The sequence below is a fragment of the Zingiber officinale genome, chromosome 5B (genome assembly GCF_018446385.1).
Source record: "Zingiber officinale cultivar Zhangliang chromosome 5B, Zo_v1.1, whole genome shotgun sequence".
In the NCBI taxonomy this organism is placed as follows: Eukaryota; Viridiplantae; Streptophyta; class Magnoliopsida; order Zingiberales; family Zingiberaceae; genus Zingiber; species Zingiber officinale.
Genome location: NC_055995.1, coordinates 128,577,638 through 128,599,188, shown reverse-complemented (window position 1 = coordinate 128,599,188; position 21,551 = coordinate 128,577,638). Strand labels below are relative to the sequence as shown.

General features: G+C 38.3%; 3 protein-coding genes across 5 annotated transcripts; 1 reads left to right on the top strand and 2 right to left on the bottom strand.

The window, feature by feature from the left end:
• Positions 1-1,446: 1,446 nt before the first annotated feature.
• Positions 1,447-3,488, bottom strand: LOC121985961 (transcription factor bHLH25-like). 2 transcript variants are annotated; one of them, XM_042539704.1, is made up of 4 exons: positions 3,197-3,488; positions 3,038-3,094; positions 2,482-2,937; positions 1,447-2,399 (listed from the first exon to the last, which is right to left on the bottom strand). In XM_042539704.1, exons 2-4 carry the CDS (start codon positions 3,071-3,073, stop codon positions 1,962-1,964), a joined length of 930 nt encoding a protein of 309 aa, XP_042395638.1. In that variant the 5' UTR covers positions 3,074-3,094; positions 3,197-3,488; the 3' UTR covers positions 1,447-1,961. The 2 variants fall into 2 exon arrangements, with proteins under 2 accessions (XP_042395638.1, XP_042395639.1); XM_042539705.1 differs by lacking the exon at positions 3,197-3,488 and having other exon boundaries at positions 3,038-3,129.
• A 2,039-nt stretch (positions 3,489-5,527) lies between these two features.
• LOC121985959 (E3 ubiquitin-protein ligase CCNB1IP1 homolog) lies at positions 5,528-17,571 on the bottom strand. 2 transcript variants are annotated; one of them, XM_042539702.1, is made up of 10 exons: positions 17,410-17,571; positions 17,122-17,241; positions 16,602-16,686; positions 7,401-7,483; positions 7,229-7,301; positions 7,006-7,051; positions 6,894-6,924; positions 6,343-6,598; positions 6,109-6,230; positions 5,528-5,872 (listed from the first exon to the last, which is right to left on the bottom strand). In XM_042539702.1, the coding sequence occupies exons 4-10, from the start codon at positions 7,468-7,470 to the stop codon at positions 5,637-5,639; spliced, it is 834 nt and encodes a 277-aa protein (XP_042395636.1). In that variant the 5' UTR covers positions 7,471-7,483; positions 16,602-16,686; positions 17,122-17,241; positions 17,410-17,571; the 3' UTR covers positions 5,528-5,636. The 2 variants fall into 2 exon arrangements, with proteins under 2 accessions (XP_042395636.1, XP_042395637.1); XM_042539703.1 differs by lacking the exons at positions 17,122-17,241; positions 17,410-17,571 and adding an exon at positions 16,837-16,956.
• A 1,282-nt stretch (positions 17,572-18,853) lies between these two features.
• Positions 18,854-21,191, top strand: LOC121987863 (protein DETOXIFICATION 48-like). Its single transcript, XM_042541576.1, has 2 exons — positions 18,854-19,244; positions 19,357-21,191. The coding sequence occupies exons 1-2, from the start codon at positions 19,131-19,133 to the stop codon at positions 20,905-20,907; spliced, it is 1,665 nt and encodes a 554-aa protein (XP_042397510.1). The 5' UTR covers positions 18,854-19,130; the 3' UTR covers positions 20,908-21,191.
• The last annotated feature ends 360 nt before the right edge of the window (positions 21,192-21,551 follow it).

The window sequence follows — 21,551 nt, the reverse complement described above, 5'->3', positions numbered from 1 at the left end:
ATTAGGAAGATGAAGAGTTATAGTCTCCATAAATTCTTCATTTATGAGCTTTATTATGATGACTCTTCAACTTCTCTATTAATTATCATTATGATGACTCTTCGAATTCTCCATTAATCATCATGATTATGGCTATTTGAATTCTCTCTTCTTTGTATCAAATAAATCCATATTTTATCTTGATTTCGACTAGCTTTTGATACCATTGTTAATGTCTATGTGCTATGCGTGCGATCCTCTAGGTTTTATACACGAAGGCAGTGTAAATCCATACACAGACTAAGGTAACCGTTTAACAACAATTTTTAGCCATCCAACGCGATAAAATTAATATCAACCATAAACTGTAAACCACCATAAACCGATTACTGTGTAATTCAATCTCTTCATCTAAGCCTACATCCCAATTAATTCGGTACATTATGCATCATTACCAAATTAATTGTTTTACTTGATTTCCAAGATATAATAGACTCCTCTTGAATGATAAATCATTCCTCCCATGGCCATGGATTTCGAGTCACTAATATCTCTATCAAGTAGTCAGGATGTTAACTCCTAATCTAAGAGAGCGATGAATCCTCTATTAACTCAATACTATTCTCTCTACGCTTTGTCATACACTCAACTATCGTATTAATCACAATTAGATTAAAGACTGCTTTTAACGACGTCAAAGCACATAACTCTACGCATAAAATAAATGAATGTCTCAAGTCAAAAGATCAGTTACACTCGTTCATAAGAGGAATAACCAATGATGTTTAATATGTGGTCTCCTCTTGAACAGGTCATGTCCAGTATACCTCTAAACTTATGGCACCCCCAAGTACAACTTGGATATCCATTCCTCGATCTATCTCGACCTAGTCATACTCAGTGTTGATCTAGATATCCATATTCCCTCTAGATATCTATCCAATCAAGGACTGTTTTCAAATTAATATACTAATTAATCTGTAGGACTTTATCATTAATCATATACGTATAGAAAAATAAATAATTAATGATAAATTTTTACCTTTATTAAATAATTATTCACAAAATATATAAAAAGTGTCTTGATACATAAATACATATACTAACACTTTAAATATATTTTTTAAAATTCTTAGGCCAACGAAGCCACACTAAATATCACACACGAAATCAATCGTATCTATTGTGACCTATAAGCACGACAAATTATTATTTTGTAACATGATGTGTAACTTGGTTTAATAGATTATTAAATAAATAAACTTTTAAATAGCTTTAGTAACCTCAATATCATTTAATTAATTTAATTTTTTGAAATAAGAAATTACATCTAGTAACAAGGAATGCTAATAGTAATTCTGATAAAAATTAAGGAAATCAGCAACATACAAAGAAACTGATTTCTGAAACTTCTTGTCTAATGTTTCTCACAAACTTCAAGTGTTCGCAAGATGATTGCAGTTACCAAAAAAAACGATACAATTGAGAATTATTCATTTGGCCCTAAAGAAGGATCATTACAGTCTTCTGAAGGCCACCATTTGTCTCTGCAAGTCAAGCTTCATTGACTTAATTTGAACCAGAGAGAGGCTTTAAGGAGGGGAAGATAAGAAAGGTTAAGAAAACTCAATTGACGTCCTCAAAAATACTATTAAAAGAAGACAAATGAATACTCCATTCTTCTCTTCTTCTAAAAAACATGATCAGTAGCTTAACCATGCAAAAAGAAAATTAAGAGAGGAGGAAGTAGCTTAATCTGAAGACTAAGACAATAGGGGCAAAAACATGCAGCAAAAACCAGTGAAAATGGTGGGTTTGGGGGGAATTTAGGGAATACCAATCCTTGTCGCCAGATAGCTAGATGCTTATTCACTTCCTCACAAGAATTGCCTGAAAGCCGAGTTCAACTTCTTCACCAAATCCTTGGCTGTGATGCAGAATTCCTCTTCCATCTGCGGAAAATCCGCAACGAGATTTTTTTGTTATTTGCAGCTAGTCATAAAACCAAATATGAAAGCGAAAGGAGGAGCAGCAGTTGAGGATCTTGCCTGAGTCATTACAGTGATGTCGAGAGAAGCTCCGGTGAAGGTCATCCCACTCGTGCTCATCACCGAGAGGCGGAGCTTCTCGATCTCTGATATCACTCTCACCAACGCTCCTTTCTTGTTCTCGCAGTGAATCTTGATCAAAACGGACTTATCACAAACCCTGGCTTCAATCTCCGGAAGGGACTCGCCATGGCCCTCATTGCAATTCTCGTCGCAGGATGAGCTATCGTCGTCGCTAGACAGCTGAGAATTCCTCACAAGCACTGCGGACTCGACATTCCTCTTCGCAATTTGGTCCTCCAAGGACTGCACCTTCTCCTGGAGCTGCTTCAGGTACTTGATGCCGTCCCCAAGAACGGATGCCTTGTCCTTCTTTTGCATCAAACAAGTTTGAGAGATATTAGCAAAGATGCAGGTTTTGTGCAAACCCAAGACCAAATTGTTGTCGTCGTACCTTCTTTAGGCCTGGAACAATGGCGGATAGGGCGATGAACCGCTGGCTGAGCTTCTCCCTTCTCTTCCTCTCAGCTATGATGTGCTCCTGGTTATGAGAAGTTGTTCTTCCTCTCTTTGGTCCCCTGGCAACCGGCACATCCATCTCTTCTTTGGGCTTGGAAACACGACCGCCGCGGAAGGCACAGTCCGGATTGCCAAAAGATAGGATCTTTGGCCCTGATGCCGATGCATCCGTCGGCGGAACAGAGTTGAGCTCAGTAGTGGTGCAAGAACTCCAGCTGTTGGTTTTGGCTATCTTCTTGGGTGGTCTGACTGACGCATAGGAGCTGTGGCTTTCCGAAGAGGGGCATCGTTCCAAGTCGTGTCGAAGTGCGACTCCTAAATGCTCTTCTGCGTTGAACTCATGAGCCAATGAGGTCAACTCCCACTGTTCGAGGAAGCTGTGATCCATTCCCTGCCGATTCCACCAAAAAGAAGCAATTTTGCACTCATTCAGCTTCCTGATGGAATTAGAGGAATCGGAATTGCCATGTACCAAACTGCTTGGTCCTTACCATATCTGAATAGAATGGAGATGCCAATGCTTCCATGAAGAGAAATTTGTTCTTCCTCTACAAGAGCCAAATTTAGACAACAAAACAATCATAAAAGAGAAAGAACGACAAGTCTTGTCAGCTACTTCAAATCAAAGAAAGCAAGAAAGAAGAGCCAACCTTGAAGCAGAAGCTAAGCACTCGACTTTTTAAGAAGTAATCTTCTTTTCTAATTTTAGAATGGCCTACACTTTAATGTGTTGATATATAGCTAGGAGAGTACTCTCTTTCTCCATCTCCATCTGGCTCAATAGTTTATTTATTAAGAAAATGCATTATGGTGATTTGGAAGTTGCTCTACAACAGCTAATTTACTCAATTATCAATGTTTTTTTTTTCCATTTTTGCTAGGCATCATATCCCATGCATTGCCTGTCGTGTCAGCAACTCAATGTAGTTCATAGCTGAATTACTGGAGAAGAAATTATTGATATGGCAGTTTTATATCTGAATTATTGCTCTCAGTTTCTTAGATCATGCAAGAATTTTCTCCAAGATTGTTGGAGTACAAAGTGGCTCGAAGAACTTCCAGCTACTTTAAATTGAAGCTAAATTAAACAGCAAATTGCACTGGGGTTCTACCTTTATTTATGGACTGTTATTTTTGTAATACTTTCTATCACCAAATCATCCATGAAACTTTCTACCAGACCCAACCTAACATGATGAAGCAAAATATAAAGTACATTTTTAAAATCACAACTTGCCCTTACCCAATATAATGCAGCTAACCCCTGCAATCTCGGATCTGACTCAATTTTTTTTTTCAGCTAGATGCAAAATAAATGATCTTGGATGCATCTCAAGGGGCACATGAAAACGCCTATAAAGCATGATCCAATAATACAGCAACTGGGCTGTTGAAAAAGATACATGCGTACTATGTACTCTCCACCTTACGTCTTGGTTTCTATCCACATGCTCTAAATTGGACTTCCTCTGCTATTTGCCATATAAATTAAGGTTCAATAATGCTCTATTTGTTGCCCTCACATATTGACATTGACGTAGTTAATACCTATATGAGTGGTTATTTTAATAGATTTTAGGATCAATTCTCAATAGATGTAAAAATTTCGTTAGGTGTCTAGTCTCTCCATGTACAGGGTTAGGTGTTTAACCTCTCCCATATAAAAAGTTATTGTGTTAGGGTAAATGTCCCTTGTGATTTATCCCCTTTATTCCGGAGAGTGTGGGGGTCGTTGCTCCAATAATGCTCTAGTTGTTGAGATGCACAAACATAATGTGATAGGAATCTACAAAATGATCCATCTCATCTCAGATCACAAGTGATCCAAGCATCTTAGCGTATCTAGTTTTGGTGTTAAAGAATGAAGTCAGACCATAATTTACAGCCAACAAGGACATGACTAACTGGTCCACCTTTGTGAGAATCCAAAGAAATGAGAATGATTTTAAAGTAATTATTGGAGCTATAGGAGAGCAATCTTTTCAGGAATGTATATTGTAAGAGTTTGATAGGATCTTATGCCCATGTGTGTGCGTGTTCTAAAGGAAAACAAAAAAAATCTGTGTTTTGGTTAAGGCGTTGCTATTTATTTAAACCTTGCAGAATCACAAAAGTGAGGACACGGAACTTTGATTCTCGCGGATTGATTTATCATAACCAATTACAACTTTGTAGGTGTGTCCTTGATGGACAACATAATTTCAAATTTACTCGCACCAATTTAATTAAAACTGTTAGCTCGCCTATCTGGTAAAATTTATATTACTTTTTAATATTTTTATAATTTATTATTTATGCAATATATATATTTTTTAAAAGTATCAGGACTTTTGACATCTTCTCATACTTCTATTTTAGTAAGCCAGGAAAATAACCAATGTTTCTTTTCGTAATCAAAATATGAACTTCCCCTGTTTAAACCAATGTTTTGAAAATCGGACTGGTCACTGAACCGGTGCGATGATCGGGTCGAGGTTTTTAAGGTTTGACCAGTCGAACCGGTGATTCAACCGTTATATATATATCCACCTGGCTTTGACGCGCACAGGAGCGCAAAAGAGGGCGCGTATAATATCAATACTATATATATATATATCATGTTTTAATCCTGATTAAACTTACGATTTTAACCGATTTCGAACGATTTTAACCGGTTTTAACCGGTTTTTTTGTGTTTTTCGGCTTTAATGGTGTTTTTCGGCTTTAATGGTGGACCGGACCGGAACAAGGGCCGGTTCGCAGTTCAACCGGTCGGACCAGCCGGTCTGGTCCGGTTTTCTCAACACTGGTTTAAACACTGAGATCCAAATAGAGTCGAACAATGTATATAAAGAGAAGGGACAACTCTGAGTTGTCTGGACAATGGAGGCTAGTGTCCTAACCACGCTAAGACGTTGAATATCTGGTTAATCAATGGCATAAAGTTTTCAGATGTCTATAAAGAAGATCAAGTATTCACGTTGCTCATCCTACTATATCACTATCTATATCTTTTGTTTTTAAGAAAAAAATATATCAACAGAAAGTGCCTGATAAAAGGCCCTGTTAGGGGAAAATGCCATCTCAAAACATGCCAGGGGAGTACAAGCTTCATGTGAATAACCGAGCATGATTGCGGGAAAGTTGGGGCCTCTTCATAGGTGAAATTATGAGGTTGCGCAGAGTTGCTGCGGGGTTGCTTATACCAGATCCAAAAGGAGGACGTATCTGCCTTCTTGTTCCAGACTCAACAGGACCAGCTGTTGTTTTTGCTGGTGAGCCACCGGAAAGTTCAAAGGCTTCCAAATTAGTGTTCTTTGTCGATGGCCACATCTCCTCTCTCCTTCCTGGAGTTTCAGGAGTAAAAACCAGTCAATCTGCGACAAATAAATCATCTGGTACTTTTCGAGAGAGCTTAAAAAGGTTCATTAGCTCTCCGCTTGATGTTATAATAAACTATGTCTAAACTATTTAACTTGCACAAAATGAGTTCAAACCTAATACTAAAGTTTTTGGGGGGAAAGCAATAAAACAAATTTAAAGTGCTACCCTTACTAACCAAAATCCATTATATTAGCCGTACCTGAGAACAACTCTGGCTCAGTTCTAGCAAAAAATTTGTTGGCTGGTTGAATTGATGAACGTTTCATAGAATCATACTCAGTTCTTATTTGATCATACATCTCATCGAGCTTTCTCTTCTGCCTGATTTTGGAATAAGTATGTTAGAACTTGAGCCATCCATAACCAAGTGTAACACTGAAGGGAAATCATAGGATATGGCCAATTAAATGGGCAAAAAAAAAATGGAATCAACCTGGATTTTTCTGCATATTTTTCTTGCAATTCCTTCTTATCCTTTGATAAGTTCTCTATCTCCTGTTCCATCATTTGGCACCTTTTAGCTATTTTTTGATATGCAGTGTGTACTTGTTCCAGTTTTTCAGTAAACTTTTCTTGCATAACCTCACATTTCTGCCGGCACTGTGCAACTATCTTGTTCATCTTAAAGTTCATTTCAAGTTCCTTTTGTCCAATGTAAAACATCACACTCCTGTATGCACTCTTCATGACTGATTATTTTGAAGTCAAGGAAGAAAGATGAAACAGTTGTGTTTTGACAAAGAAGTTTAAGACATCATTGCCACCCATTTGCCAGGCTCTATTAAAACAATCATCAGACAGGAGAGCACCCTCAGAATCTATCATGCATGAACATGCAAAAGCATTATGAAAATGAGAAATTTACAAGTGTTAGAACTAGTGCAACTTTAATGACTTCATGAAAATGAGAAATTTATATATTCCACACTAGCGGGGAGTTTTGGGAGTCAATCAATGACATTATCAGTGAAGGCAATGGGATACGTATTTGTGGAGCAACTCCAGCCATTGACATCTGCAAAAGAAGAAAAACCTGGTGTAAACTGTAGCAAAGACGGACATTGCACGTTCAAGCAATTAATCAAGCATATCTTACATTGATCCATTCATCACTAGGATTTATATCAACCGGCCTCATAAGACTGGTGAAAAAGCAGATGGTTAATCATAATAGCAAGAAAAAGTCCAAGAACAAGCACACAGAAAAAAGAGTGAAGATGAATCTCATAAACACAAAATTTGTTCCCTCCTCTAAAGCAGAATAGTTAAAAGTAAAAAATAAAAAATAAAAGGAACTGGTGTTGAATAAAGTGTCACACCTTTTAGAGAGTACTTGATCACAAATTGGACAGGCAGCGTCATTGCTTACTAACTTGTTTGCATCTTCATTGCCTTATTCATAAGTTAAGGAAAATGATGTTGCACATTTATGTTGGAAACTGTATTTCAATCACTAAAATTGACTGCCAGTTTGAAATTAGAAGTGGATACAGAAGAGATGACCACAAGTGGTTGATACAGCTCGACCTTCCAATTCTCTCCAACAAGCATTGCACCTCATCACAATTGTTACTCTGGAATTAAAAATGCATACATTAAGATATACAGAAAAAGAAGAAAAAAAAGACTTCTTGTTTCTCATCTAGCATACCTACTACATCAGACAATCAGTAGAATTGGTTATATATGTAGAAAATCAAAGAAATGCTTTAGGGACTATGTTTCTGAACACTAACAAAACAGAAAATCTCAGGTCTAGAATAATACTGCTCTTGAAATACCTAAGCCATTGGAACCCTATATTAGAAGAATAACACTAACTTTTTTCTCAAACCAATAATATATTTGGTTTGAGAAATGCTCTGATATTATGGCCAGAGATTTGAGTTCAAAAAATGGATAATTTTGGATCTCAACAAGAACAAGACACCGACCTACTTATCAAATTGGCCAGTCACCCAGGTTCTTCCCATTGACTAGAAATAGCCCCACATTCAATTGAGTTAGCTATGCAATTCCCCCTAAACTTTTTCCACTTACGCCTTGTCTCATATTTGTATTTGACTTGATCCTCATAGTGCAAACCTGGAAGACACATTTCCTGTTTCTCTCTTCTCTTTGCAGATCTGAGAGTCCCTACATCACTACTCTTTCTACTAAAGGCTCTCAAAACCATCTATAAAAATTGATAAGTGGCGAAAATAATGCTTTTATATTTCCTACTTTAAAACAACCTATCCAAAACCTTCATCAACTAGATAACCTCTATATGATATTCCCAAAAGATCTCAAAATGGCTATATTTATCATCTCCAGATTTCATGACTATGGAAAATATTTTCATACAAGTACCGAAGCTTAGGGCTATTTGTAATGGAAAGAAAATCCCATACCTCACATCGCTGCACCGTTACTACACACTGAAATTGAAAGTTGAAACAGGCCTATTTATCAATGACAATAAACTACAAACTATGCCCATGAAAAAACACTACGGAGTAGTGGAAATCCTCCAATTGAACACATATCTGTTCTTTTTTAAAAGAGAAAGTTAGATGCCACTTAAATTGGAGAACCTTGACTGATAAATTGAATGGATCTCTAGACACCATCATCACATACAACAAAAATCTTTAATCACAATTTATTGAATTTGGTTTCACAAAGGAGTCTGTTACATAGAAAGAATTGCTTTGGACCACAAGACATATTCATTAAAAAATAGTCCATCTAATCTGGTTGACCTCTCAAGTTTCAAAATCTCAATTTGGCCCCTGAATTGTGCGCCTCTTTATCTTAATTCAGTCTTTATAGCTATGACAAGTTTATCATCTGAATTTTAAAAAGTCCCAAGTTGCAAATGCTACAAAATGTTGTTTAAAATTCCAACAAGAAAAATTGTTCCTCTTGCCTGATTGGTATAAATCAGTTGTGATGGAGATCCTTCCTAGCTTAATGGTTCTCCTATTCTTGGCTTGTTAAGCGAGATGATTTGAATATATGGGTAACTTGGCTGTGTGGCCTGGGATTTATTTCACAACCATCAAATATAATCTATTTTCTAAGAGTTTGTTGGACAAATGACCGATCATCATCTTCAACTTGACATCTATGTATATATTTGAATTGTTAATATTTGTATTTTCTATCTATATGTTGGGTTGGTCAAGTCAATCCCCTCATCTTCAATCACAGATCAAGATAGCATTTAAATATAAATATACAAGAATATCTCTTATTAACTCTAACAATTGTAATTTTGTCTTTAATGATATGTTGATTATCGCAGGCGATCATGGTGATGCTATTAAAATGACCAACCAAAGTACAAATTTATTATAATTTTCATGTATTCAAGATTTATGTATCATAGTTTAGGTATAATTCACATTGAACCTACTAACGAAATATCAAAAATGAACCTAATGAAGTTTTACTTGAGCACTTAAATTCAATGGTCGGTGGACAATTTTCAGAAACCTACTAGAATGTTTATGAGCCAATTCGTGTACCCAAAATTTCCAATGGAGATGTACGTATAACTTAATATAGGCAACATAAAAAAAAAAATGGGTTAGACTTAAATTACAAGTATGCTCATACTGGCATGGCATGGCTATGTGTTGCTGGGATAATACCACTTAATATGAAAAATAAAATAGACTTTTATATGTTGAAGAAAATATCTTCCATTCTGTTGGAAATGAAAATTGTATTAACTCACAAAAATTATATTGTACAGCCTTAGTTATATATAACACCACATCTAGAAAATAAGGAAAGAGAACTTATCAAATCTCCTTAAAAAAAGGAACAATTAAAATAGGAAAATAAATATATATTAGGAAGCAAGAATATTCTACACATGTTGGTGCAATTTCCCTAAGTCAAGGTTGACCAATTTGACTAAGCTTGAGTTGGCTCAAGCTTGTGTCGTGATGTTTAAGTTTTGATGTTTGACAACGTATGGAGATAGTGTAGGATCGAAAAGAATTTAGATATCTCCACAATGACATGATATTGTCCACTTTGGGCCTAAACCCTCATGGTTTTATTCTTGGGCTCTACCCAAAAGACCTCATGCCAATGGAGATATCTTTCTCTTATAAACTCATGATCTTTCTCATGTGTTTTTAATGTGGGACGATGTTTGCAACCTTGCAACCCCAACAATCCCCCGCCAAACAAAAGACCACAGGCTTCCCATGTCCGATCCTCGACCCACCAGGTCTTCCTGCCCCTCGGTCCACCCGACCTACTAGGACTTCCTGCCTGGTGTCTGGTACTCTTGATCTGAACATAGGAGCCCCCACTTTCTTTGTTCGAGGTCAATATTGTACTCACATGGCTCAATCAGACCATAGCTCTTGTGCACAGTCGGTGGTTAAACCTTCTGACAGTCCGGGCTCTGATACCAACTGTAGGATCGAAAAGAATTTAGATATCTCCACAATGACATGATATTGTCCACTTTGGGCCTAAACCCTCATGGTTTTGTTCTTGGGCTCTACCCAAAAGGCCTAATGCCAATGGAGATATCTTTCTCTTATAAACCCATGATCTTTCCCATGTGTTTTCAATGTGGTACTATGTTTGCAACCTTGCAACCCCAACAGATTGCAAGTGCAATTGTTCATTTGAGGAAATTGTTGGTGCAATTCCCCTCTAATCAAGGTTTGTTTGATGTGAAGAAGAGACAAGTAGGCTGACCGGATGCTTGATAGGGAAGTCCTACCTGGAAGTCAAGTAAGGGCAAGTCCAACAGGAAGGTTGGCAGAAGAAGAAAATCCAAGTGGGTTGACCGAACACTTGGTGTGAAAAGCCCTAGTGAGTGAAGCAAGGTAAATGTGAAAGTCCTAGTGAGTGAAGCTAGGCAGATTAGATGTTATGGTGAGTGAAGCTAGGCAGAAGGAAAATCGTGGTGAGTGAAGCTAGGTGAAAGCCCTAATGAGTAAAGCTAAGCAGTTTGAAAAGTACTGGTGAGTGAAGCCAGACATGTGGAAATCCAGGTGACCGGACACCTGGTGATTGGAAGTCCAAATCGGTCAAAGATTGACCGGATAATTGGCACAAGGAGAAAAGTCCAAGTGGGTCAAAGGATTGACCGGATACTTGGTGAAGAAGTCCCAATAGATCAAGGTTGACTAGATGTTAGGCAACGAGGAGTCCTATCCTATTGACCAGAGGTTGGGTAAAGGAACCCTAGACTTCGGATTGGAAGTTAGGGTTTGGTAAGCGACTAGGTTAGTCGATTACCGAAGGTTAATCGATTAAGGGAATCGATTAAGCAATGTTCGCGAGTGCACAGAGAGATTCGTAATCGATTAGGACAATCGATTACAGATGCTTAATCGATTACGACAATCGATTAAGCATGGATTTCGCGAATGTAGAGTTTGGCAAGCGATTAAGCAGGGAAGCTTAATTGCTTACGGCTTGTTCTCGCGAGAACAGAAAGCTTCCTAATTGATTACGGTAATCGATTAGGAAGGCTTGATCGATTATGGTAGTCGATTAAGCTTGAAAAACTAGCCGTTATCAACCCGATAAAAGGCGTTCAAGTGCACTGTTTCACATGCTCTCTCGAGATCTCCTCTCCCACTCTCTTCACCAAGCTCAAAGGTCATCACCGCCAATTCTTGAAGCTTCTTGGAGACAAATGTTGCTACACTTCCAAGGTCAAGAGGTGTTCCCAAACAAGAAGAAGAAGCAAGCTAGGATTTCATGATTGTAATCTTGTAAGATTTCATTTTGTATTAGTTTGTATTTTCCTCTTCTTGTATTTCTTTGTGTGTGAGCTTGTACAAGGCTTCTCCACCTCCGGATTGTTTCCGAAAATGAGTGTTTCAAAGTGGAGAGTGTGCATGAGAGCCGGATTCTTGGATTAGTCACCTCTTCTTGAGGTGGATACTAAGTAAATTCATCTTGTTAGCATTGGGGAGCTTTGCATCGAGTTCATCCGTTGCACATCATCATCGATAAAGTGCCAGAAGCTATTCACTCCCTCCTCTAACTCCGAAGTGTCCTAACAGTTCAGAGTCTCAATTGGCCAATAAGATTTGGATATGGCTTTAGAAGTAGTAGGCTTAAGAGTCCGGACAAAATATTTATTTTAATGTACAAACTCACGTGAATCACCTCTTAACCATTTTCCGAACATGATCAACATTTGAGAGCAGGCAATGTAAACAATTTTATGAGGTTAAACAGAAGTCAATAACACGATATTGTTTTAAAGTGACACAACTCAACCTCTTGATTTGATCTTCCCAATTCAATGCCTTGATATAATAATAATAATAATAATAATAATAATAATAATAATAATAATAAATGCTTGTTCTTTAATCAAATATCACACAAATATATTCAATAGATGATATACTATTCAATGATTAATATGTAGAAATCTATAATTATTTACTCATGTAATTGTGGATAGGTATACTCCGCCTCATGGCTAGTCCTAAGCCCGGATAAAGGAGGAGGGTTGCGTTAGGTTGTTAGTCAACATTAAACTAAGATAAATGTTGAATGAATGAATCTATTAAACTATTGTGCTAATACTAAATTGTTACCCGGAAGGAACGTGTTGCAAGGCTGATTGTAATTCTCGACAAGGACCGCTACATCTCTAGAACTCGGATGGTGTTGAATATGCAAAAGTTTGCGTTGCATGGTCCAACTGTAATGTATCGGCAACGACCGCTACCTCTCCATGAGAACTTGGGTGTAGTATTAAATAGGCAAGAGTTTTCACACCATAGGTTGGATAAAAACAAATATTATAGGAAAATTAATAGTCTAAGATTTGGAACATGAAACATACAACCCTTACTGTAAAACAATAAAAGTATCAGATATGATGATTAGAAGAAGAATGAGTATATTGTGTGCACAAGAGGCAACATGGGTAGGCAAGAAGGCAAAATTAATAGAGAACTCAAGTTTTAAGTTATGGTACATAGAAAAGATTAAAACCAGAAATGGAATGGGTATTGTTGTAATAGTTCGTTAAAGGATAAAGTTGTAGGAGTAGTTAGAAAAGGAGATAGAATTATAGCTCTCAAGATAGTAATGGCGAACGAAACTGTGAACATAATTAGCATATATATACACCTAAGTAAGATTAGATAAAGATACCAAATTAAGGTTTTGGGACGATCTAGAAAAAGTATTACAAAACATTTCGTCAAATAAAATGATTTTAATACGAGACAATCTAAATGGAAATGTTGGAGTGAAAAAAAGGAATATGAGAGGGTGCATGGGGGTTATGTGTTTGGAACAAGAAATGAAGAAGGAAAACTATATTGGATTTTACAATAACATATGACCTTATACTAGCTAATACGTTTTTTAAGAAAAGAGAAGAACACTTGGTCACATTTAAAAGTGTGAATAATAAATCCTAAATTGACTTTCTTATGGTTAGAAAGAGGCATAGAAAGATTTGTTAAGATTGCAAGGTCATACAAAGCTTAACCCAACATAGGTTAGTAGTATTGGATATTCGCCTCGATCATAATATCAATAGACGAAAAATATACATGACTCCTAGAATTAAGTGGTGGAAATTAAAGGATGGAAAACAAAACATATTGGAGAAGGTAGGAAAACAAATATTAGGTGAACTATACAGTGACTCTAATACAACATGAGATAAGATATTATCAAAGTTGAAAATAGTAGCCAAAAGTGTATTCGGTGAGTCAAAGGGGTATGCTCCACCAAGTAAGAAATTTTGATGGTGAAATGAGAAAGTACAAGAGAAAGTAAAGGGAAAACGGACAACCTGTACGGAATTATATATTAGTAAGAACGAGGAAAAGTTTAAAAAATATACAATAGCCAAAAACAAGAGACTAAGAAAGCTATAAATAAAGCAAAGAATGAAACTTTTGAACGGTTATATTGAAAATTAGATACAAAAGAAGAAGAAAGAGACATTTATAGAATAGCTAAAGTGAGAGAGAATGACAAGAGATCTTATCCAAACAAAATGTATTAAAGATAAATGCAATAGGATACTAGTAAATGAATGAGAAATAAAAGAGCGGTGGAAGAAGTATTTTTATCAACTTTTTAATGAAAGTTTTAATTACCAACTTAATTTAGGTAATTAAAGTAAGTCAAATAAGTATAAAAATTTAAATTTTTATTGTAGAATTCAAACTTAGATTATGTTTTAAGTCGAATACAAAATGGAAAAGTCGTTGGACTAGATGATATTCTGATAAAGGTATGGAAGTACCTAGGAAAACAAAGTATTGAATGATTTATAAAATTATTTAGCATGATATTGTAAATGAAAAAAAAAATTGATCAATCGAGGATAGGTACTCTAGTTCCTTTATATAAGAACAAGGGAGATGTATCAAGGAAGGAGATCACGGTGACTGAAAATCAATTTGGGTTCATGCTTGGAAGGAAGTTATACATCTTCTAGACAACTAATTGAAAAGTATCGGGAGCAAAAACAAAATCTACACATGGTATTACTTTAAAAAAGATGATAGAGAGAAATTATATGGGGAATTCTAGAAAAGAGAAGTGTTACCGTAGCATATATTAAACTAATTAAGAATATGTATGAGGATGTAACGACTAGAGTGAAAATTTTAGGCGGATTAACTAAAGCATTTCCAATAAAGATAGAGTTACATCAAGGATCAACTTTAAATTCCTATCTTTTTACACTAATCATAGATGAACTCACTAGACACATATCGTGGTGCATGTCGTCTGCAGATGATATTATTTTGGTAGATAAGACGCATAAAAGAGTAAATGCTAAACTAGAATTTTGGCGGGAAACACTAGAATTGAAAAGTTTTAGATTTAGTAAAGTAAAGAGAGAATATATGGAATTTAAGTTTAGCAATATTAGACATAATGAGACAATTGTTTAGATAAAAGATGATGAATTATCTGAAACTAGAAGATTTAAGTATTTAGTATCATTCTTATAAAACAATGGAGGAATTGAGAGAGATGTCTTAGTTGAAATAGAGGAGGGCGTCGGGTGTTTTATATAATCGTTATATCTAAAACTTAAAGGGAAGTTCTACAAAACGACGGTTAGACATGCTATGTTATATGATGCTAGATGTTGGGCAATGACTCGAGCACATGAGCAGAAAATGAAAATTGCAAAGATGAGGATGTTAAGGTGTATGTGTGAATATACGAGAATGAACATAATAAAAAATGAGAGCAGAGAGAAAGTCGGAGTTGTATCTATTGAGAGAAAACTCCGAGAGACACGTTTAAAATAGTACGAACATGTATTTATACGGCCAATAAATGCTCCAGGAAATGTGAAATTATGACAAATATGCACATCAAACGAGGAAAAAGACTAAAAAAGACTTGGTTAGCAACAATAGAATAAGATAAAATTTATTTAAGTATAAATGATGATGTAGTAGGGGATAGAATCCAATGGCATAGAAGAATCTATATAGCTGAGTGGGATAAGGTTTGGTTATTGTAATTAAGGAAAGGTATAGCCAAGCCATCAATATTCAGAGAGTCATATTAAAAATAAAATAAAAAACCTAATTTGAGCCATTGATGGACCAATCAGATTACACCAAAATATCATGTACCAAATCTAACAACTCCAACCTGGGAAGGAAAATGAGTGACCATATATTAGCCATGACTTCCTTACTCCTTCAAGCTTAGGTTACTACCAAGCAGTTTTGAAAACTTAAGAAGGTAAAATTTGCTAAAAGAATTGACTTATAAGTCATGTTAGAAGTCAAGCAAATCAATATGAAATATTATAATATATATGTGAAAAAGTAGAATACAGTAACCGTAGGTAAATTGACAGCATTTAATACATGATGCAACAAATAGTGAAACTGGATTTGAAGTTAATATTATTGTGTGCTTTTATTGGCCTGGTAGATGTGACTTCATTTGGTGAAGTATGAACCAATCAAATTAAATTGCAAGTCCTGATCAAGTTTATAATGTATGTTGAACCAATTGGAGAAAAATACAAAAATTCATGGAGGAAATAATCAAAGTCAAAGCTTCTATTATTAGAGATAAATTACAAAACAGACTCTCATTGACTTGAAATGTAAACTGAAGTCTTCAGTACTTTTCTGTAGGTTATGTATTGAAGGATCATGTCATTTCATATGATTATGAATAAGAATCACAGGTGCCATGCATAGATCAAATGAAAGCTTAATTAACTCGAGTACTAGTTCAGATTTGAGTATTGTACCCTCGTAACATGTCTTTCCAGTTGGTACATTCAACTGAATAATGGTAGAAATACTGTTATAAAACAAACAACTCAAGAGTTTAGTATCTCATTGTTTGATATTAATTTTTTTTCTTCACAAAAACACCATAACTAACTTCTGTGTCTAGCAATTTCAACCTCACTGTCAAACAAAATAGACGTTTCCTGTATGACTAAATAAGAAAGAACAGAGATAATATTAACTAATGAGATTACCCATTTCTATATATTGAAATAAAAACGTATTGAAACCAAGAGGTCACTGCAATAGTGGCCTTTGGTACATAAAACCAATTTAGCAAGAAATCCTAAAAATATGTGGCCGTTTTAGCATATAGAATCTGAATTTTGATCACCATTGAGTAACTGCAAGTTAAAAGAGGATCCACGAGGTAATAAACAATAAAGCATCAGAAAATCATTACCAGGAAAATATATTTCAAACTTCTCTGCAGCATCCAGGAAGTGCTCAATGTCAACCATTCCAAAGGAAACTTTTTACTTAAGCATCTGAAAGAAATATAGAAAAAATAGTATATCCGCAAAAGGGAAAATATGTAGGAATATAAAATGTAATACTAAATTTCCCGTGGAAAAAAAACCATTAGTTTGATTCAAATTAATTAACCCAAACTTGACTTGAGCACAATGTTACTTAACCCAATTGATTTCGCCATCCCTTGAATTCTCCCCATCACTCAAAGCACCTAGGAGGAACCAACATCAAAAGCCCTACCCGGCATCAAAAACACGATATCGAGGCAGAAGTAGAAAAAGGAGGAACTATCCTAATACTACTGCCGCAGGGCTCGCACCAAAACAGAGCCCTATAATCTGATGCCGCTTCTACCACATCTCCTAGCCAACCACGCCATCATGAGATCGGAACATACAAATATGAACTGAACCAGCATTGAGGAAAAGAGAAGAGAAGAGAAGACCCACCTCAGTCCATATTCAACCTCAGCACCCACAGATACAGAAAATGTAGAACAATAAAGCAAGTTGCAATCCCAATCTAAGCACTAAAATTCTCCACCCGAACCAAAACCAGGATCTAACAATCTGGAAACAAATAGAAAGAGAGAAAGAGAATCAGAAGAACAGAAATAAGAGAAGCTACCCTTCTTCACGTAGCCGGATCAGATCTGATCAGGATCCGGCCCAGGCGAAGAATAAGAAGTGAGGAAAATATCAAGCAGCAGGCGATGAAGAGGAGTAGAGTGCCCTTACCTTAACTAGAAAGACAATTCGTCCTGAACTCGCCGGAACAGTGATTGAGGGACAGCACCAAACTGTTCCCGCACCTCCTTCGTCATTAAATACATAAACTTAAACCCTTAACACCAAAGGCGGTTCTGTCTTGACCCTTCGAACCGATTCGGTCTTGACCCGACGAACCGTCTCAGCTGTTTCCAACATGTAAGTCTCAAATTTAAGAGCGCAAAATGAAATTTTGAATTCGGACTATGAAATTATAGCAAGAATTTTTTTTTCTTGCGGCTTTCATTTTAAATAAATATTTTTGTATTTAATACGGTGTAAAAAAAATATAACTTATTATTATAAAAATATTAAAAATTAACTTAGACCCAATGATTATGTTCATTTTAGATATTTCTTAAAATTCATCCCTAAATTAAAATTATATGAAAAGAGATAATAGAACTCAATTTATAACCGACAGATAAATGAATAAAAGAAAGAATTTTTTTCTTTAAAAGTTATATACTTATCTCTTCTCATTATATTAAATCTGTCACCTTGAATTAATTACCCCCTCCCCTCTCCCCTCTCCCCTCTCCCCTCTCCCGGCGGCCGCCGCGCGGAGACAAACAAGATAATCCCGTGACTAGTATAAACAGAGTCAATAAATCAGGTAATCACCTAATTAGGTGGTAGTGGTATATGTCTGTATAAGGAAGGATATACGTGCAACTTTACCAAATTTTTAAAATTAAAAAAAATGTCAGAATTGTATGTTTCTGTGTCAAATTGCACTACGCAAAACAATACAAACTACAGTGGCACCAGATACATAATGCAAGATGGCACAAACGAAATACTACCACGAAAATCTCAACAACCATCGACTTACCAATGTATTGGACAACACAAGACACATCGTTAATTCAAACCTTGCACTGCATGCCAAATAGTTAGTTAGGATAAGAGTTGTGTCTGTATGCACGCCAAGCATCATCTTGCCATTGTTCAACATTCACCATTACTGCTTCCCAGCTTCTATCCTCTCAATCCACATAGCACCCTCCATGTCTGTTTTAAAAGGAAAGATCACTTTTGTAATGACCCAAAATGGATGGTACACGTGAGTAAGCTTGGAAGTCGACCACTCTTCAACTCATCCCAACGTGTGCTACTCACAAAATCTGCAGTTGGAACTTGGAGTGACGGCGTTAGCCTCTGAAGCGTGTGGCAAAACAAAGAAGGCTGACCGCGATGGCACACAACCACCGTAGTCATGACCAATATCTATCTTACACGATAGGTGAAGTCGGCCGTCAAATGTTCAACAAAAGCAGCAGCGATGCAAAAGCAATTTGAACATCAACGATTTAGTCACGGACGTTGATTTCGGTTCATTCATGACATCATCAGGATTAGGATTAGTTTCTCTTTGGATGAGAACGAGGGAGCTAGACCATCAGCATCAGGCAGTCCCTGCCTGTGTATCGAATATGCTCTGATCTAATTTGACCGGAAAAGGAGAATGACTGGATCGGTCCAGTCGGGTTCTCCAAAGATTGGTCGTACAATTGACCGTCTAACAATGGACGCGTGTCCCCCACTGCTCCTCCTATTTAAGTGCATTGCTCCCTCGCATTCCCAATTTGAAGAAGAAACAAAACGCCCTCAGCATACGGCTCCCCCCACCTCCATTATCACCTTCCATTGTTGGCAGAGCCGATCGAGCTTAGCACAGTGAGAAGGAGATGTGCAATACCGCTCCGCCCTCCTCTTCTCCCCCCTTCCCTTCTCTCACCAAATCTCATATTTCGAACAGCACTGCTCCTGATGACCTCCATCGCCATCCGACTCTCTCTGAGGTTAATCATACGCACTGTATTAATGCATAGTTATGTATATATTTTACATGCACGCATTCTGACGTGGTCGATCTATTTCTGCTCCAATCTGTTGTTTGAATTGGTCGATTAGTTAGCGGATGAGATGCGCGCCATCGGGAAGATATCGGTGCCGGCCGCTGTGACGGGGCTCATGCTTTACTCGCGCGCCATGATTTCGATGCTCTTCCTCGGGTACCTCGGCGATTTGGAGCTGGCCGCCGGTTCGTTGGCGATTGGGTTCGCCAACATCACCGGCTACTCCGTGCTGTCCGGGCTGGCGATGGGCATGGACCCCATCTGCGCACAGGCCTTCGGCGCCAACCACCACAGACTCCTCGGCCTCACCCTGCAGCGGGCCACGCTGCTTCTTCTTTCAGCCTCCCTTCCCATCTCCCTCCTGTGGCTCAACGCCCGCTCCGTCTTGCTCTTCTGCGGCCAGGACGAGCAAATCTCCTCCGCCGCGCACGTCTTCATCACCGCCGCCGCCCCCGACCTCCTCTTCCTCTCCTTCCTTCATCCGCTCCGTGTCTTCCTCCGTGCGCAGAACATCACCCTCCCTGTCACCTACTGCTCTTTCTTCTGCGCCGCGCTCCATGGCCCGCTGACTTACCTTCTGGCAGTGCGCCTCCGACTTGGCATCGCCGGCGTGGCCGCTGCCATGATCTGGACCGACCTTAACCTCCTCACCTGTCTGTTGCTCTTCCTGCTCTGCTCCGGAGTGTGCCGGGACACCTGGCCCGGCGGCCCCTCCGCCGACTGCCTCCGCGGGTGGCCGGCACTGCTCCGACTCGCTGCTCCCTCGTGCGTGTCCGTCTGCCTCGAGTGGTGGTGGTACGAGTTCATGATCATCTTCAGCGGCCTCCTCGCGCACCCCCGTACCGCCGTCGCCTCCATGGGCATCCTAATCCAGACCACCTCCCTCGTCTACGTCTTCCCCTCAGCGCTCAGCTTCGGCGTCTCCACGCGCGTCGGCAACGTGCTCGGCGCAAACCTGCCCTCCAAGGCCCGCGCTGCGGCCACAGCAGGTGTCGTCTGCGCGGTCGCGCTCGGCCTCGTGGCGACCGCGTTCACGGCGTCGATGCGGCACCAGTGGGGACGGCTGTTCACCCGCGACGCGGAGACACTGAAGCTCACCGCGCTCGCGCTGCCCATCACCGGGCTCTGCGAGCTCGGGAACTGCCCACAGACGGTGGGCTGCGGCGTGCTTCGGGGGAGCGCGCGGCCCTCCACTGGCGCTAACATCAACCTTAGTTCTTTCTACCTGGTGGGGATGCCCGTCGCCGTGCTCCTTGGCTTCGTCGGCAAGATGGGATTGCTGGGCCTGTGGCTGGGGCTCCTCGCGGCGCAGTCCTCGTGCGCGGCTCTCATGGCCTTGGCACTCACCAGAACGGATTGGATAGCGGAGGCAGAGAGAGCCAGAGAATTGACCAATTACCCTAATTCAAATTCATCTTCAACCATTCCAATTTCTGTTCCTGCTTCGGATGACGTAATTGATGCCACAACTCCTCTGTTTACTAATTCCATGGGAGCAGAGAAGAAGCCTACAGCTCTACAACACGTCTTATCCGTGATTCACGAAGATGTGAAGACGGCAACTAGTGATTCAGAAACAGCTCCTCTCTTTCTCAGTATCGATTGAACTGGGTTCATCTATTCATTTATTTTCCCTTTTTGTTTTATAATCAGGTTTTTCTTGTAAACCTAATCCCATTCATTCCTCTGTCTTTTTGTTTGTTTACCTTCATTCACCGACTGGAAGCTGCGACCAAAACTAATGCGAGGAAGATCATAGACAGCGACGTCAAAAGTTACAACTTTTTGCGTTGAATTCCCCTGTTGTTCACAAATTGGAGAGTAGATGCTGCAATCTACTTTTTAGCACTTGGATTTAGTAGCTTATTTGGAAATTGACTTTTTTTTACTGATCGAAAGAAATATGAAAGATTATTGTAATCAATTTTGTCTTTCAATGCTTCACTAGTGGAAGAGATTGATCCTTCACAATTTAAGGAGTTAGATGATGATATCTCATCTTCATCTCCACAGTACAATATTGAACATCATATCTTACTTTCTCAAGTTGTGATTCCTTGCTTGGGTTCTTGGTTCCTTTGTTTGATTCCATAGTACTTCATCTCCTTAAACGATAATTTAACCTTTTGAAGCTTTACTTTGATACCAATTGTAAATCTTAGATGTAATGCAATTCACTCCATTCAAATCTAAAGCGGCTCTAATATCAATTGTACAATCAAAATGACTCAACTAAAGGGGTAAATAAAT

Bases quoted from the DNA above. Each gene is read 5' to 3' on its own strand.
- LOC121985961 (XM_042539704.1), bottom strand. From the start codon at position 3,073: ATGGAAGCATTGGCATCTCCATTCTATTCAGATATG. The intron at 2,938-3,037 runs GTAAGGACCAAG...TGGAATCGGCAG, and splicing joins CTCCATTCTATTCAGATATG to GGAATGGATCACAGCTTCCT. The intron at 2,400-2,481 runs GTACGACGACAA...TTGATGCAAAAG, and splicing joins TTGTTCCAGGCCTAAAGAAG to AAGGACAAGGCATCCGTTCT.
- LOC121985959 (XM_042539702.1), bottom strand. From the start codon at position 7,470: ATGAGGTGCAATGCTTGTTGGAGAGAATTGGAAGGTCGAGCTGTATCA. The intron at 7,302-7,400 runs GTATCCACTTCT...CTTATGAATAAG, and splicing joins CACTTGTGGTCATCTCTTCT to GCAATGAAGATGCAAACAAG. The intron at 6,231-6,342 runs GTTGATTCCATT...TTCCAAAATCAG, and splicing joins AAATATGCAGAAAAATCCAG to GCAGAAGAGAAAGCTCGATG.
- LOC121987863 (XM_042541576.1), top strand. From the start codon at position 19,131: ATGTGCAATACCGCTCCGCCCTCCTCTTCTCCCCCCTTCCCTTCTCTC. The intron at 19,245-19,356 runs GTTAATCATACG...TTGGTCGATTAG, and splicing joins GCCATCCGACTCTCTCTGAG to TTAGCGGATGAGATGCGCGC.